The sequence below is a fragment of the Salvelinus fontinalis genome, chromosome 4, assembly GCF_029448725.1.
Source record: "Salvelinus fontinalis isolate EN_2023a chromosome 4, ASM2944872v1, whole genome shotgun sequence".
In the NCBI taxonomy this organism is placed as follows: Eukaryota; Metazoa; Chordata; class Actinopteri; order Salmoniformes; family Salmonidae; genus Salvelinus; species Salvelinus fontinalis.
Genome location: NC_074668.1, coordinates 44199619 through 44217657, shown reverse-complemented (window position 1 = coordinate 44217657; position 18039 = coordinate 44199619). Strand labels below are relative to the sequence as shown.

At 41.1% G+C, this 18039-nt stretch overlaps 1 protein-coding gene across 1 annotated transcript in view; it reads left to right on the top strand.

Moving 5' to 3' along the window:
• The window catches only part of ipo11 (importin 11), a 229252-nt gene that overhangs the window by 148468 nt on the left and 62745 nt on the right, over window positions 1-18039 (top strand). Inside the window, exons 24-26 of the mRNA XM_055920298.1 lie at window positions 1886-1981; window positions 2934-3047; window positions 7877-7998. Of these exons, the coding sequence (XP_055776273.1) occupies window positions 1886-1981; window positions 2934-3047; window positions 7877-7998 (332 nt within the window). The remainder of the gene's footprint in view (window positions 1-1885; window positions 1982-2933; window positions 3048-7876; window positions 7999-18039) is intronic.

Genomic DNA, 18039 nt, shown 5'->3' with positions numbered 1-18039 from the left:
GCGTGTCTGTTGTCCCGCGTGTCTGTTGTCCCATGTGTCTGTTGTCCCGGGTGTCTGTTGTCCCGGGTGTCTGTTGTCCCGGGTGTCTGTTGTCCCGCGTGTCTGTTCTCTTACTGGTAGAGGGGTAGAGATGATGTAGTTAATTATTCCTTGCCCATGAACATTCGACCACCCATCAGAGATGATTGCAATACATTCTGCTTTCTCTATGATTTGCTTGACCTTCACTTGATCTCTGTTGAACTCTGCTTCCAGCAAATGAGTAGATAAAGCATGTCTGGTTGGAGGGGTGTTAACTGGGTGAAGAACATTCAGAAATCTCTTCCAATACACATTGCCTGTGAGCATCAGAGGTCAACCAGTTGCATACACAGCTCGAGTAAGACATTCATCAGCATTTCTCGTTTGCAACCCTAGTCATGCCATTGATTTTGTTATAATGCTTAAGTCACACAGGTAGGATAAGAACACGGCACATGCCAAAATGTGTAGAATTGCAGGAAATTTGCTTGAAAATGGCAACATTTTGTCCACGTCCACCCCCCTCCCCTAGCGCAGGTAAGGAATGGCACTACAATTCCCTCAATTCCACACACACTGATTTGATCTGATTGATTGCCTGTGCGCATTAGAGGTCAACCAGTTGCATACAGAGCTTGAGCAAGATATTCATCAGCATTTCTCTGACTACGTTCCTCCATTGAGTCAAAAAACTTCTGATTCCAGGAGGACCGTGAGCTGTTGCTATCGATAAGGTGTCTGATTCATCATTTTCACCTCGAATAGAAGTAGAGGGACTTGATGTGAGCGCTGAGTGAACTTTATGCACTTGGCCAGATGATTCTGCATTTTTGTTGCATTCTTCACATATGATTTGGCACAGTATTTGCAAATGTACACAGCTTTTCCTTCTGCATTAGCTGCAGTGAAATGTCTCCACACATCAGATAGTGCCCGTGGCATTTTCCTGTAAAGATTAGGGATTTTTTTTTAAGAAAAACACCAAATACAATTCCATGTACAGATAAATAGTTAAGCAGTTAGATTAAACAACTCCTTTGTAAGATACTTGTTTTAAAATGAAACATGTATGGAAACAGGTGAATCAAGTAAACTAAAACCCACATGGTAGCAAAAACTAACTAGCACAAATTAACAAATAATTTAAAACACACTTTGCTGTAGGCTACTATTTACTAGTTAACAACAAATCATGTATGTCATATAAAATATATTCACCCCACCCAGTATTGTAATCACAATTTACCAGTAAGCTTACCAGAAGGCTCAATAGCATCTCATTAGTGTTCTAGTAGCGGGATTTCTTATTGGGGCGATAGCCGCATCTAGTGCACCTAGATCCAAGCGTTGGGGAGGGTTGTCCGTTTTGTTCAGAGTCATTACTTAATCTGTTCATACGGTGTCCAGGACTGGTAAGGATGTTGACTCTGCTAACTAGCTGGTTTTAGACCTTGGGGTAGGTGTTCTTTTCCAGGATGTTCATTCTAGGATTGAAGTACAGTTTCAGGCACAGGACCTGGTAATAGAGTTTTTCACAGGTCCAAAAAGTCGAACCCTTTCCGAAATGATCCTGGGGCTTTCCCACCCAGACCCTATATGCATAAAATGTTTTTTTAAATATACATAACTTTTCCAAACAGACCAGAGGTCAACAAGACCCTTTCTGTATAGACCTTGTCAGAGCCACACCCGGTCCGATCTGAGTGAGGAAAGCAGCAGAAAGTAATTTTTTAGCTACCTTATTAAACTGAGCTGATAAAGCACGAGCGGGAGGAGCCGTTCTAGTAGGACAACGAGTGATCAACCAACCAAGCCGCATCGCGTTATAGTAGACTAATAGTTGTCTCTTTCTCTCTCTCTGTAGGTGGTAGAAGTAGCTCTGAAGGTTAGCCCCGTGTTAGGAGCCCACATGTTCCAGCCCCTGCTGCCTTCTGTCTTCAGAGGGATCGTGGATGGAGAGGTGAGCTACCTGTTAATGCTTTGTACCTGTTCTGGAGCTGGGCTTTGGTGCAACCAGGGTAGCTAAATTCCAGTAGCTTTCCTTAAATTCACAGGTTTTCCAGAAATCCTGGTTGGGGATTTGGGGAAAGTTACCAGCATTTTTGCAACCTTACTCTGTCTCTCTGTCTTTCGCTTTTTATCTCTCTTATGAGAGCTCTGCTTTATCTGCTATGGCGTCCTGTCAGAACCTTCCATAGGAACCTTTAGTCTCTCACTCACTCACTATGGGTTCTCCTTATGTCATTCCCTGTCGAATACTATAAGGACTAAATTGAATGACAGTATAAGCCATTTAGCCTCTATAGATCACTGTAAACTGAGTGTACTAAACATTATACTCTTTCCATGACAGACTGACCAGGTGAATTCAGGTTGAAGGCTATGAACCCTCCATAGCTTTTGATGTCACTTGTTAAAACCACTTCAATCAGTGTAGATGAAGGGGTGGAAACAGGTTTTAAAGAAGGATTTTGAACCCTTGAGACACGGATTGTGTATGTGTCATTCGGAGGCTGAATGGGTGAGGCAAAATATTGAATTGCCTTTGAACGGGGTATGGTAGTAGGTGCCAGGTGCTCCGGTTTTCTGTTTTACAGCATTCAACTGACAAAATGCATAATACATTTAATGTTTAAAAAAAATAATAATATCAAAACTGAAATCCTTGATTATTTTTTAATAATCGAATTGAAAACGAACCAACCTCAAAAAGCGCTAATTGCTCAGCGCTACTGTATGTCAAACTCATACAATTACCTTGACTGGTTTGTTCTGAAAGCGCTCAAGGTTTTATGCTTTCCTCAGTTACCTTGGCATATACTGTACTTACCCATTGACAGTAATACGTACATGCTCCTCTCCACATCATTTTTCAGCATTTACCCTGTTCTTTCTTGTGTGTGTGTTTGTAGCGGTACCCGGTGGTGATGTCCACCTACCTGGGCATCATGGGAAGAGTCCTGCTGCAGAACGCTAGTTTCTTCTCCTCTCTCCTCACACAGATGGCCAGCGAGTACAACCAGGAGGTGAGACACCATGTCAACTAGTAGAGTGGTGGAACGGTAGGCATATTGGATGTACCATATGTCCCGTAACTCTAACCAGGAGGTTACATAATTTAACCCCCCCCCTCTCCCGTAATTTAACTTTGTTACCTCCGTAGTACTTAAAGCAACAAACATTTTCCCAAGATGCCTTTTTGTTTAGATTTTTATTTGTAATTACCCTCTATTGTCTGTACAACTTTTCTTTCGCGACAGAGAATAAATGAGAAAGAAATTCTGCTCCCCCTCAACAGCAGCCTAAATTATTAAATCACGTTCAGTCCACCAAAGTATTCAGACCTCTTGACTTTTTCCACATTTTGTTACGTTATAGCCTTTTTTCTAAAAATTGATTAAATAAATAAAAATCCTCAGCAATCTACACACAATACCCCATAATGACAAAGCGTAAACAGGTTTTCCTACATTTTTGAAAATATATTAAAAATAAAAACAGATACCTTATTTGCATAAGTATTCAGACACTTTCCTATGAGATTCGAAATTGAACTCAGGTGCATCCTGTTTCCATTGATCATCCTTGAGATCTTTCTACAACTTGGAGTCCGCCTGTGGTAAATTGCATTGATTGGACATGATTTGGAAAGACACACCTGTCTATATAAGGTCCCACAGTTGGCAGTTCATGTCAGAGCAAAAACCAAGCCATGAGCTCGAAGGAATTGTCTGTAATGCTCTGAGACAGGATTGTATCGAGGGGAAGGGTAACAAAACATGTCTGCAGCATTGAAGGTCCCCAAGAACACAGTGGCCTCCATCATTCTTAAATGGAAGAAGTTTAGAACCACCAAGACTCTTCCTAGAACTGGCCACCCGGCCAAACTGAGCAATCGGGGGAGAAGGGCCTTGGTCAGGGAGGTGACCAAGAAGCCGATGGTCACTCTGTGGCGATGGGAGAACCTTCCAGAAGGACAACCATCTCTGCAGCACTCCACCAATCAGGCCTTTATGGTAGAGTGGTCAGACGGAAGCCACTTCTCAGTAAGACGGGCCATGGTCAGGGAGGTGACCAAGAACCGAATGGTCACTCTGACAGAGCTTCAGAGTTCCTCTGTGGAATTCTTGTGTGTAGATTGATAAGGGGGAAAAAAACATGTTATCCATTATAGAATAAGGCAACAAAATTTGGAAAAAGTCATGGGGTCTGAATACTTTCCAAATGCACTGTATATGCCTGTTTGTCTGCTATGCTAAGAGTTTTGAGATGTCTGTGGGTTAACTATCTCTGCTAATGCTCAAGTCACCATACCGTACAGATCAGGCCCTGCTGGGTACATAGGCTATCCAATTGGGATAAACGCACAGTTAGGTCTCATGAGGCCTACGAAGCCAAACAGAGTTTAAGAACCTCTGATACAGACTTTGCTATAGGGAGTTGGCTGTTTGTCTTTCCTCTGTGTACACCTTTCCCTGATGAAAATGGAGGATGGAGTTCGGTGGGAAACCCAAACCAGACAACCTCGTGGTCCACCAGGGACCAAATTATAGATGCGCTATATACAGTTTAAGTCGGAAGTTTACATACCCCTTAGACAAATACATTTAAACTTAGTTTTTCACAATTCCAGACATTTAATCCGAGTAACAATTCCCTGTCTTAGGTCAGTTAGGATCACCACTTTATTTTAAGATGTGAAATGTCAGAATAATAGTAGAGAATGATTTCAGGTTTTATTTCTTTCATCACATTCCCAGTGGGTCAGATGTTTACATACATTCAATTAGTATTTGGGAGCATTGCCTTTAAATTGTTTAACATGGCTCAACGTTTTGGGTAGCCTTCCACAAACTTCCCACAATAAGTTGGGTGAATTTTGGCCCATTCCTCCTGACAGAGCTGGTGTAACTGAGTCAGGTTTGTAGGCCTCCTTGCTCACACACACTTTATGTTCTGCCCACACATTTTCTACAGGATTGAGGTCAGAGATTTGTGATGTCCACTCCAATACCATAACTTTGTTGTCCTTAAGGCATTTTGCCACATTGGAAGTATGCTTTGGGGTCATTGTCCATTTGGAAGACCAATTTGCGACCAAGCTTTAACTTCCTGACTGATGTCTTGAGATGTTGCTTCAATATATCCACATCATTTTGCTTCCTCACAATGCCATCTATTTTGTGAAGTGCACCAGTCCCTCCTACAGCAAAGCACCCCCACAACATTATGCTGCCACCCCCGTGCTTCACGGTTGGGATGGTGTTCTTTGGCTTGCAAGCCTCCCCCTTTTTCCTCCAAACATAACGATGGTCATTAACAGTTCTATTTTTGTTTCATCAGACGAGGACATTTCTCCAAAAAGTACGATCTTTGTCCCCATGCCCAGTTGCAAACCGTAGTCTGTCTTTTTTAGGGCGGTTTTGGAGTAGTGGCTTCTTCCTTGCTGAGCGGCCTTTCAGGTTATGTCGATATAGGACTCGTTTTACTGTGGATATAGATGCTTTTGTACCTGTTTCCTCCAGCATCTTCACAGGGTCCTTTGCTGTTGTACCAAAGTACGTTCATTTTTAGGAGGCAGAATGCGTCTCCTTCCTGAGCGGTATGACGGCTGCGTGGTCCTATGATGTTTATACTTGCGTACTATTGTTTGTACAGATGAACATGGTACCTTCAGGCGTTTGGAAGTTGCTCCCAAGGATGAACCAGACTTGTGGAGGTCTACAATTTTCTTTCTGTGGTCTTGGCTGATTTCTTTTGATTTTCCCACGATGTCAAGCAAAGAGGAACTGAGTTTGAGGAAGGCCTTGAAATACATCCACAGGTACACCTCCAATTGTCTAAAATTATGTCAATTAGCCTATCAGAAGCTTCTAAAGCCATGACATACTTTTCTGGAACTTCCCAGGCTGTTTAAAGGCACAGTCAACTTAGTGTACCGGTATGTAAACTTCTGACCCACTTTAATTGTGATAATCTGTCTGTAAACAAATGTTGGAAAAATGACATGTGTCATGCACAAAGTAGATGTCCTAACAGACTTGCCAAAACTAGTTTGTTAACAAGAAAATGTTGAAGTGATTGAAAAATGAGTTTTAATGACTCCAACCTAAGTGTATGTAAACTTCCGACTTCAAGTGTATGTATGTATATATAATGACAAAGCAAAAATGGGTTTAGACATTTTTGCTATTTTATTCAAAATATTACATTTACGTAAGTATTCACACCCTTTACGCAATACTTTGTTGAAGCACCTTTGACAGTGATTACAGCCTCGAGTCTTCTTGGGTATGACACTACAAGCTTGGCACACCTGTATTTGGGGAGTTTCTCCCATTCTTCTCTGCAGATCCTCTCAACCTCTGTCAGGTTAGATGGGGAGCTTCGCTGTGCAACTATTTTCATTTCAAGTATCTCCAGAGATCAAGTCCGGGCTCTGGGTGGGCCACTCAAGGACGTTCAGAGACATGTCCTGTAGCCACTCCTGCATTGTCTTGGCTGTTTGCTTAGGGTCATTGTCCTGTTGGAAGGTGAACCTTCACCCCAGTCCTGGGCGCTCTGGAGCAGGTTTTCATCAAGGATCTCTCTGTACTTTGCGTCGTTCATCTTTGCCTTTATCCTGACTAGTTTCCCAGTCCCTGCAACTGAAATACATCCCCACAGCATGATGCTGCCACCACCATATGCTTCACCTTAGGGATGGTGCCAGGTTTCCTCCAGACGTGACGCTTGACATTCAGGCCAAGGAGTTCAATCTTGGTTTCATCAGACCAGAAAATCTTGTTTCTCGTGGTCAGAGTCCTTTAGGCGCCTTTTGGCTTACTCCAAGAGGGCTGTCATGTGTGTTTTACTAAAGACTGGCTTCCCTTTGGCCATAAATGCCTAATTGGTGGAGTGCTGCAGAGATGGTTGTTCTTCTGGAAGTTTCTCCCATCTCCACAGAGGAACTCTGAAGCTCTGTCAGAGTGACCATCAGTTTCTTGGTCACTTCCCTAACCAAGGCCCTTCTCCCCCCATTGCTCAGTTTGGCTAGCCAGCCAGCTCTAGGAAGAGTCTTGGTGGTTCCAAACTTCTCCCATTGAAGAATGATGGAGGCCACTGTGTTCTTGGGGACCTTCAAAGCTGCATACATTTTTTGTGCCCTTCCTCAGATCTGTGCCTCGACACAAGCCTGTCCCATAGCTCACGGACAATTCCTTTAAACCTCAATACTTGTTTTTTGTTCTGAAATGCACTGTCAACTGTGGGGACTTTATATAGACAGGTGTGTGTTATTCCTAATCATGTCCAATCAATTGTATTTACCACTGGTGGAGTCCAATCAAGTTGTAGGAGCATCTCAAGGATGATTCATGGAAATATGATTCACCGGAGCTCAATTTCGAGTCTCATAGCAAAGGGTCTGAATGCTAATGTAATTAAGGTATTTTTGTATATCTATTTTTTAAATATATATTTGAAAACATTTCTAAAAACCTGTTTCGTTTTGTCATTATGTGGTAATGTGTGTAGATTGAGGATTTTTTTTATTTAATCAATTTTAGAATCAGGCTGAAACTTTACAATATGTGGAAAAAGTCAAGGGGTCTGAATACTTTCCTAATGCACTGTATACACTAAAGTGTATCTCATGAGCTCTACTCCTCCATCAGTACTGATGTGACAAAATGGGTGAGAGCGTTGTGGATGAAGACTAACAGCTGTTATGCTTTCACCTGTCCACTTCTTTTCTGTGACTTTGAAAGACAGAGGCCACTTCAGATGACTGATATGCTTGAACCTTGTGTTCTTGCTCTCTCTCTCTCTCTCTCTCTCTCCCTTTCTTTCTCACTTTCTCTCTCTCCTGTGTCAGATTGGCCAGTTGTTAGGTTGTGTGATAGAGATGTGGGTTGACCGCATGGACAACATCACACAGCCGGAGAGGAGGAAGCTGTCGTCTCTGGCTCTGCTCTCCCTCTTACCATCAGACAACAGGTGAGGACACACCTAGCAAATAAGTTGGAGCGTTTCAGTTCTCTTTATTTCCATACCCTGTCTCCCATTGGCTGACGATAAAACACAGGTCGGCACACACACCTGCGTTTTTTCTGCATAGAAATGTCTTGGGCGGGACGCTCAAGAAAAAAACAATACCAGGTCAAAAGTTTTAGAACACATACTCATTCAAGGTTTTATTTAATTTTTTTATTTTATAAATTGTCGAATAATAGTGACGACATCAAAACTATTAAATAACACATGAAATCATGTAGTAACCAAAACAATTTTACGCAAATCAAAATATATATAATGTATATGAGATTCTTCAAATATTCACTCCTTGCCTTGATGACAGCTTTGCACACTCTTGGCATTCTCTCAACCATGATGTAGTCACCTGGAATGCATTTCAATTAACAGATCTTAAAAGTTAATTTGTGGAATTGATTTCCTTCTTTATGCATTTGAGCCAATCAGTTGTGTTGTGAAAAGGTAGGAGGTGTACAGAAGATTTGTTAGAAGACCAAGTCCATAGTGTGGCAAGAACAGCTCAAATAAGCAAAGAGAAACGACAGTCCGTCATTACTTTAACACATGAAGGTCAGTCAATCCGGAAAATATATAGAACTTTGAAACTTTGAAACTTTGAAAGTGCAGTCGCAAAAACCATCAAGCGCTATGATGAAACTGGCTCTCGTGAGGACCACCACAGGAATGGAAGACCCAGAGTTACCTCTGCTGCTGAGAGGATAAGTTCATTAGAGTTACCAGCCTCAGAAATTGCATCCCAAATAAACAGACACATCTCAACATCAACTGTTCAGAGGAGACTGTGTGAATCAGGCCTTCATGGTTGAATTGCTGCAAAGAAAGCACTACTAAAGGACACCAATAAGAAGAAAACTTATTGGGCCAAGAAACATGAGAAATGGACATTAGACTGTTGGAAATCTGTCCTTTTGGTCTGATGAGTCCAAATTGAGATTTTTGGTTTCAATATAGATGGTGTGGGATGATTTGGACCGCAAAGGTGAAGGAAAAGCAGCCAACAAGTGCTCAGCATATGTGGGAACTCCTTCAAGAATGTTGGAAAAGCATTCCTCATGAAACTGGTTGAGAGAATGCCAAGAGTGGTGCAAAGCTGTCAAAGCAATGGGTGGCTACTTTGAAGAATATAAAATATTTTGTTATGTTTTATACTTTTTTCGTTACTACATGATTCCATATGTGTTATTTCATAGTTTTGATGTCTTCACTGTTATGCAACAATGTAGAAAATTGTAAAACTAAAGAAAAACCCTTGAACGAGTAGGTTTGTCCAAATTTTTGACTGGTACTATATGTCCCATGGAGCCCGGGGATGTCACTTCTCTCCATGTTGACATTCACATATGTGCACACATACAGTGCATTTGGAAAGTATCCATACCCCTTGACTTTTTCCACATTTTGTTACGTTACAGCCTTATTATAAAAGGATTAAATAAACAAATCATCATCAATCTACACACATTTCCCCATAATGACAAAGTGAAAACAGGTTTTAAAAATTAAAATTAAAATTAAAATTAAAAATTAAAACCAGAAATACCTTACTAAGTATTCCGACCCTTTGCTATGAGACTCAATTGAGCTCAGGTGCATCCTGTTTCCATTGATAATCCTTGATATATCTACAACTTGATTGGAGTCCATACCCAAGAAGACTCAAGGCTGTAATCGCTGCCAAAGGTGCTTCAACAAAGTACTGAGTAACGGGTCTGAATATTTATGTAAATGTATTATATCAGTTTATTTTTATTGATAAATTTACAAAAAAAAATATTTTTTTTTAAACGTTTTGCTTTGTTATTATGGGGTATTGTTTGTGGATGGATGAGGGGGGAAATTATTGAATCAATTTTAGAATAAAGCTGTAACGTAACAAAAAGTGAAGGGATCTGAATAGATACTTTCCGAATACACTGTATTTGTACAAAATAAAAGCTAGATAGTAAGGGAGAATCTAAAACTCCAAAAATGATGCGTTCAGGGGTATTGTTGTCATGGCATGTGGCCCCCATTGATTTTGTTATAATGTTTGAGTCACAGATTTTTATTTTATTTAACCAGGTGAGTTGACTGAGGATACATTGTCATGTGTAGCCATGCTGGGGAAATTTACACAACATATGCCTAGTAACATACACAATTGCATAAGATATGGAAAAATGTGTAGAATGGTAGGAAATTGGTTGTAAAGGAGCTACGTTCTGTTACTTCGGCCAATAGTGGGCATGGTACCGTTGGCCATGGCCACGCCACTACCTGCCCCGCCCACCACCTAAGCATAATTTTGATCCAAAAAGATCCCTGGGCGCATACACACTATGCCCCTAGGGTGGTCTGGCATGGTGATAGTGAGGGTGTTGTTAAGAAGGTCTGGTACGGTTGGCTGGAGGGTGACCAGCTGAATTCTACTGCTGCTCCTGCCACGAAGGGAAAACAGCAGATTGCTCTCACACAGCCAAGTTAACACACACTGTTTATCTCACAGTAATAGTACAATTGCATCAATCAATCAAATGTATAGGATTAAGCCCTTTTTTACATCAGAAGTTGTTACAAAGTGCCTATATAGATACCCAGCCTAAAAACCTGAAGAGCAAGCAATGCAGATGTAGAAGAACAGTGGCTAGAAAAAAATCCCTAAAGTCAGGAACCTACGAAGAAACCTAGAGAGTAACCAGGCTCCGAGCGGTGGCCAGTCCTTTTCTGGCTGTGCCGGTTGGAGATTATAAGAGTGCATGCCCATTAATACAAGATCGTTCATAGTTGTCCAGCATGGTTGAATAATAATCACTGTGGTATAGAGGTTGTAACAGGTCAGCACATCAGGAGTAAATGTCAGTATGCTTTTCATAGCCGTGCATTCAGAGGTAGAGACCGGCGGTGCGGTAGCCGGAGAGATTAATAGAGCGAAAGATAGACGGTCGAAACAGCAGGTCCGGGACAAGGTAGCACATCCAGTGAACAGGTCAGGGTTCCATAGACGCAGGCAGAAAAGCAGAAACTGGATCAGCAGCATGACCAGGTGGACTGGGGATGTGGGGTGTAGCCAATGACCGTTCTCTGACCCAAATTTTTACAAGTTCAATGGTATGACAATTTAGGTATTTTTGATTTTCCCTGACTGTCTAGTTTTTTTTATTTTGGTGATTGTTAGTTTTCAAAGATGATCTTAATAAAAAAAATATATACAGTTGAAATCGGAAGTTTACTTACACTTAGGTTGGAGTCATTAAAACTCATTTTTCAACCACTCCACAAATTTCTTGTTAACAAACTATAGTTTTGGCAAGTCGGTTAGGACATCTACTTTGTGCATGACACATGTCATTTTTCCAACAATTGTTTACAGACAGACTATTTCACTTATAATTCACTATCACAATTCCAGTGGGTCAGAGGATTATATACACTAAGTTGACTGTGCCTTTAATAAACAGCTTGGAAAATTCCAGAAAATTATGTCATGGCTTTAGAAGCTTCTGATTAACATAATTTGAGTCAATTGGAGGTGTACCTGTGGATGCATTTCAAGGCCTACCTTCAAATTCAGTGCCTCTTTGCTTGACATCATGGGAAAATCAAAAGAAATCAGCCAAGACCTCTTGAAAGAAAAGCAATTGTAGACCTCCACAAGTCTGGTTCATCCTTGGGAGCAATTTCCAAATGCCTGAAGGTACCACATTCATCTGTACAAACAATAGTACGCAAGTATAAACACCATGGGACCACGCAGCCGTGATACCGCTCAGGAACGAGACACGTTCTGTCTCCTAGAGATGAACGTACTTTGGTGCGGAAAGTGCAATTCAATCCAGAACAACAGCAAAGGACCATGTGAAGATGCTGGAGGAAACGGGTTCAAAAGCATCTATATCCACAGTAAAACCAGTCCTATATCGATATAACCTGAAAGGCCGCACAGCAAGGAAGAAGCCACTGCTCCAAAACCGCCATAATAGAAGACAGACTACGGTTTGCAACTGGACATAGGGACAAAGATCTTACTTTTGGAGAAAAATCCTCTGGTCTCATGAAACAAAAATAGAACTGTTTGGCTATAATGACCATTGCTATGTTTGGAGGAAAAAGGGGGATGCTTGCAAGCTGACGAAAACCATCCAAGCCGTGAAGCATGGGGGTGGCAGCATCATGTTGTGGGGGTGCTTTGCTGCAGGATGGGACTGGTGCACTTAACAAAATAGTTGGCATCATGAGGAAAGAAAATGATGTGGCTATATTGAAGCAACATCTCAAGACATCAGTCAGGAAGTTAAAGCTTGGTCGCAAATGGGTCTTCCAAATGGACAATGACCCCAAGCATACTTCCAAAGTTGTGGCAAAATGGCTTAAGGATACCAAAGTCAAGGTATTGGAGTGGCCCTGACTTCAACCCTATAGAACATTTGTGGGCAGAACTGAAAAGCGTGTGCGAGCCAGGAGGCCTACAAACCTGACTCAGTTACACCAGCTCTGTCAGGAGGAATGGGCCAAAATTCACCCAACTTATTGTGGGAAGCTTGTGGAAGGCTACCCAACATTTTTGACCCAAGTTAAACAAATTAAAGGCAATTCTGCCAAATACTAATTGCGTGTATTTAAATGTCTGACCCACTGGGAATGTGATGAAAGAAATAAAAGCTGAAATAAATCATTCTCTCTACTATTATTCTGACATTTCACATTCTTAAAATAAAGTGGTGATCCTAACTGACCTATGAAAGGGAATTTTTTACTAGGATTAAATGTCAGGAATTGTGAAAACTGAGTTAAAATGTATTTGGCTAAGGTGTATGTGAACTTCCGACTTCAACTGTAGCTCCATTATCTTTTCTACATACTTTATATCTGGTTTTAGTTGTTTAAAGTGATACCCTAGGATTTTTGCAATGAAGCCTTCATCTTTTTCCACTGAGTCATAGATACAATTTTTGTCTCTGCATCCAGCATGAAGAAAGTTAGAAGTAGTTTCCCTAGCCAATGCTAACTAGTGTTAGTGCAATGTCTGGAAGTCTATGGTATCTACTAGCATGCTATGGTATCTACCAGTTAGCAACTTCAAACTGTACGCAGAGACAAAATAACTGCAAGAAACTGGCAAATTATTTTTATGAACAGCATGATGTTAACGGTTCATTTATATTCTTTGTCTAAATCTGGCTTCTCTATGGCCCTCTCACTGCTATCTGCATGATCAATCACAGACAGCACATCTCAGCATGGAGCACAGTTCACAATGCATGTATCGTCTCACGGTATCTTTTTTTCTTTTGACAAAAACAGTTATTGTAAAGATGTATTTTTTTTATTGCAGCTCAGAGTTTTAAAAACAGCCTATTACTTGAATATAGCTGCTTTAAATCAGTGCGCACGTGGGCACTCTCTCTTGTACATGTGTAATAGCGGGACACAACAAAAAAGGAACCAAGCCAAGCATCACACAGTTCTGCTCCCTTAATGTCTCACTCACTCACTCAATTGCGTTCTGACAGCTCCCTCTACACACGCGTGCTGTGTGCACCTACAGAAATAAATGCCTATTAAAAACGTCTCTGATGGGATACACAAGCTACATTCCTTGCCAAATTGAGTTTTATCTCAAATTCATAATGGACTTGTTAACTGAAGTAGGAAAATATGTGTTCCGACAATGAGTTGCAGTTTTGGAATAATTATGTAATTTTTGCTTAGGCTACTTTGCGGTTGTCACTAATTACCACAGCCACTAAGTCAACATTGGCTGTATTGTAAAAATTTATGAAAGTAAACATGTGCTTTTTTTGTCTAAATTTAAGTTTAGGGTGAGGCATAAGAGTAAACAGTACTGCGAGGAGCACGTTTTTCCATACAGGCGTTTGTCTATGGAATAGCCTTCCCTTGGAGATCAAGCAAATAAAAAGTAAAAATAGCTTTAAAAAGCAGGCAAAGTTTTTCATTCGGACAAGGTTGTCTAAGGGAAACCACTCCATTGCTCCTTGTGCCCCCTACTGCTGGTCAGTTGTATTTATTTGAAGGATCGGTATGATGTGCGATTAATAGATTGTTTTAATGTGAAATTAATATGGTTGATTTTTAAGGTTAGGGAGAAGTGCAGTGAATAGTTCCACTTTTTAGGATGTCAATGTAATGAATGTATTTATGGTTGTTTGTCATTTTGTCTTGTCTTTTAATCATTATGTGTTAGTTATTTTTACCATCGAGGACCACTTTGGAGATAAGCGTTTTAATGAATACTTTCAAGTTATATCCTCTGGGTCCACATTGTGCATTTTGTTGTATATATCTGTTGCCCAAAATTAATTCAATAAAAAAAAAGGTTAGCAATGTGGTTAAGTTTAAAATCTGATTTTATGAAGCAAAATTGTAGAACCAGGCAGGGTTTATGAATTTGTGGCTGTGGTAACTAACATAAGTGACGACCCTACTTTGCGAACTGCTAGTGGCATTTACCCCCTCAACAAAGACAGGTTCCACACTGAAACTATGCAACAACGTTAGTTTGATGAAGACAGAGCGTGTTTTCATCAGAATCATTAAGCCTTGGCCTACTCACCAGACAGATGTCCTAGCCATAACTCATCCACATTAAATATTCAATGTAGAATAGTTAATCCATTTAGAAAATTACAAGGACAGGCATAATAAACTCAATATAGTCCTCTTGCTCAGTTGTGCACCTGGGCCTCCCACTCTTTCTATTCTGGTTAGAGCCAGTTTGCGCTGTTCTGTGAAGGGAGTAGTACACAGCGTTGTACGAGATCTTCATTTTCTTGGCAATTTCTTGCATGGAATAGCCTTCGTTTCTCAGAACAAGAAGAGACTGACGAGTGTCAGAAGAAAGTTATTTGTTTCTGGCCATTTTGAGCCTGTAATCAAACCCACAAATGCTGATGCTCCAGATACTCAACTTTTACTCAACGTCTAAAGAAGGACAGTTTTATTGCTTCTTTAATCAGGACAACAGTTTTCAGCTGTGCTAACATAATTGCAAAAGGGTTTTCTAATGATCAATTAGCCTTTTAAAATTATAAACTTGGACTAGATAACACAACATGCCATTGGAACACAGGAGTGATGGTTGCTGATAATGGGCCTCTATACGCCTATGTAGATATTACATAAAATAAATCTTCTATTTCCACCTACAATAGTCATTAACAATGTCTACACTGTATTTCTGATCAATTTGATGTTATTTTAATGGACAAAAAATGTGATTTCTTTCAAAAACTAGGACATTTGTAAGTGACCACAAACTTTTGAACGGTTGTGTATGCCACTGCGAAGTGTAAGGGAAGACCTCGAAAATTCTATCCCTTTGGCCGCTGATATTAGAAGTGCCCATCCAAGAAGGCTCTCAGGGTCATTGGCCAGAAATAAAATGTAAAATCACATTATATGTACAGTAGCTTTGATTGGTCTGATCATGTCAACATCATACTTTCAAAATATTAGCTAGCAGTCATCATGAATCAAGTTGACAATCTACTGGCAAGTCCTTTTCAATCCTTGTCGTATGAAGAGAAGTAATGAAGAGAAATGATAGATAAAACCTATCAGTGCTCATCAGCCATTGGACATAAACATTACACAACAAGTTGGGAATCGCAGATTCAACAATGAGTGGTTTGGGAGGAAGTGAGCACAGCACAACAACATGGGTCCAAAAATGTATTGTATGCTGCTGCATAAATTATGTAATATGCCAGGGAGATATGTATACTGTAGCTAAGAAAGTAATAACTTTACTAAGTGTATGTTGTGTAGTAAGCTGTTAGTAGCCCATGTGCCTCACGCTATTAATTTGTTCCCTTTTCCCCTCTTAATTAGCCTATAGCCTGTTTTAGAGACATGTCATTGAATATTGTAAGAGCTTTCATTGTCTGCTTATATGCCCCCGTTATTTATCCTACGGTTCTGACTTGGTGTACAGGGAGAAAAGTGTAAGAACGGAACATATTCTGAATTCTGTCACTGTACATTTCAAAAGTGCTGAACAAATAGTAATATTGACAATGTCCGTCCTAGCTCGCTCAATTTCTTAATCGAAATTACGGATTGCCTCTTATCCGTTCGGCGTTCCCTTACGCCATAGTTTGTACATCTCAATTCCCAGTAGAAACCACATTTGTTAACATGTCAGTCATAGCATTTATGTTTTTTTAAAGGCAGTAAATGAGGCTGAATGAACTGTTTCGCTGCCAGACACGGCTCCGCTGATAGCCAGGTGTAGCAGTGGTAAGGTGTTGGGACTCTGCTGTTGGGACAGCTTTATGTAGGCCCTAACAGTTTGTAGGCACCGTTTGTCACCGTTATAGTGCAATTAATGTATTGTTTAGTTTTGTGTAGTGGCTTTGCTGGCATGCATAGTATTTTTTTTAAAGTTTGTCCCACCAAGATTTACATGCTAAAATTGCCAATGACCCCATTGATGAGGTTACTTCCTTTTTGAAGATTGGGTGCCACGATATAATATAACCACTTGATATTACAGTTTCAATAAATTCATCTTAAATTGCACTTGTTTTTTTATTGACTATATGAAGCAATTTAGCTATTAGGATTTATCTGTAATGGTTATAAATGTGTTATTGTTGCTCACTGTTGGCATATGGATAATTTCTTTCCAGTACTGCTCTTGTTCTAAAAATAGCTTTTTTAAATGTTTTTTTTCTTTCGTTCAGTCGAATCATGCAAGTACTCGAACAGTCAAAAAAGGTCAAAAGCCCATCCCTATTCTCTCTCTCTATCAATTCCATTCAAATTTAATCGAAAATCGATAATCCTGTTCAAGATTGATATATATATATATATATATATATACACTGCTCAAAAAAATAAAGGGAACACTTAAAAAACACAATGTAACTCCAAGTCAATCACACTTCTGTGAAATCAAACTGTCCACTTAGGAAGCAACACTGATTGACAATAAATTTCACATGCTGTTGTGCAAATGGAATAGACAAAAGGTGGAAATTATAGGCAATTAGCAAGACACCCCCCAAAACAGGAGTGATTCTGCAGGTGGTGACCACAGACCACTTCTCAGTTCCTATGCTTCCTGGCTGATGTTTTGGTCACTTTTGAATGCTGGCGGTGCTCTCACTCTAGTGGTAGCATGAGACGGAGTCTACAACCCACACAAGTGGCTCAGGTAGTGCAGTTCATCCAGGATGGCACATCAATGCGAACTGTGGCACAAAAGTTTGCTGTGTCTGTCAGCGTAGTGTCCAGAGCATGCAGGCGCTACCAGGAGACAGGCCAGTACATCAGGAGACGTGGAGGAGGCCGTAGGAGGGCAACAACCCAGCAGCAGGACCGCTACCTCCGACTTTGTGCAAGGAGGTGCACTGCCAGAGCCCTGCAAAATGACCTCCAGCAGGCCACAAATGTGCATGTGTCAGCATATGGTCTCACAAGGGGTCTGAGGATCTCATCTCGGTACCTAATGGCAGTCAGGCTACCTCTGGTGAGCACATGGAGGGCTGTGCGGCCCCACAAAGAAATGCCACCCCACACCATGACTGACCCATCGCCAAACCGGTCATGCTGGAGGATGTTGCAGGCAGCAGAACGTTCTCCACGGCGTCTCCAGACTCTGTCACGTCTGTCACATGTGCTCATGTGCTCAGTGTGAACCTGCTTTCATCTGTGAAAAGCACAGGGCGCCAGTGGCGAATTTGCCAATCTTGGTGTTCTCTGGCAAATGCCAAACGTCCTGCACGGTGTTGGGCTGTAAGCACAACCCCCACCTGTGGACGTCGGGCCCTCATACCACCCTCATGTAGTCTGTTTCTGACCGTTTGAGCAGACACATGCACATTTGTGGCCTGCTGGAGGTCATTTTGCAGGGCGCTGGCAGTGCACCTCCTTGCACAAAGTCGGAGGTAGCGGTCCTGCTGCTGGGTTGTTGCCCTCCTACGGCCTCCTCCACGTCTCCTGATGTACTGGCCTGTCTCCTGGTAGCGCCTGCATGCTCTGGAC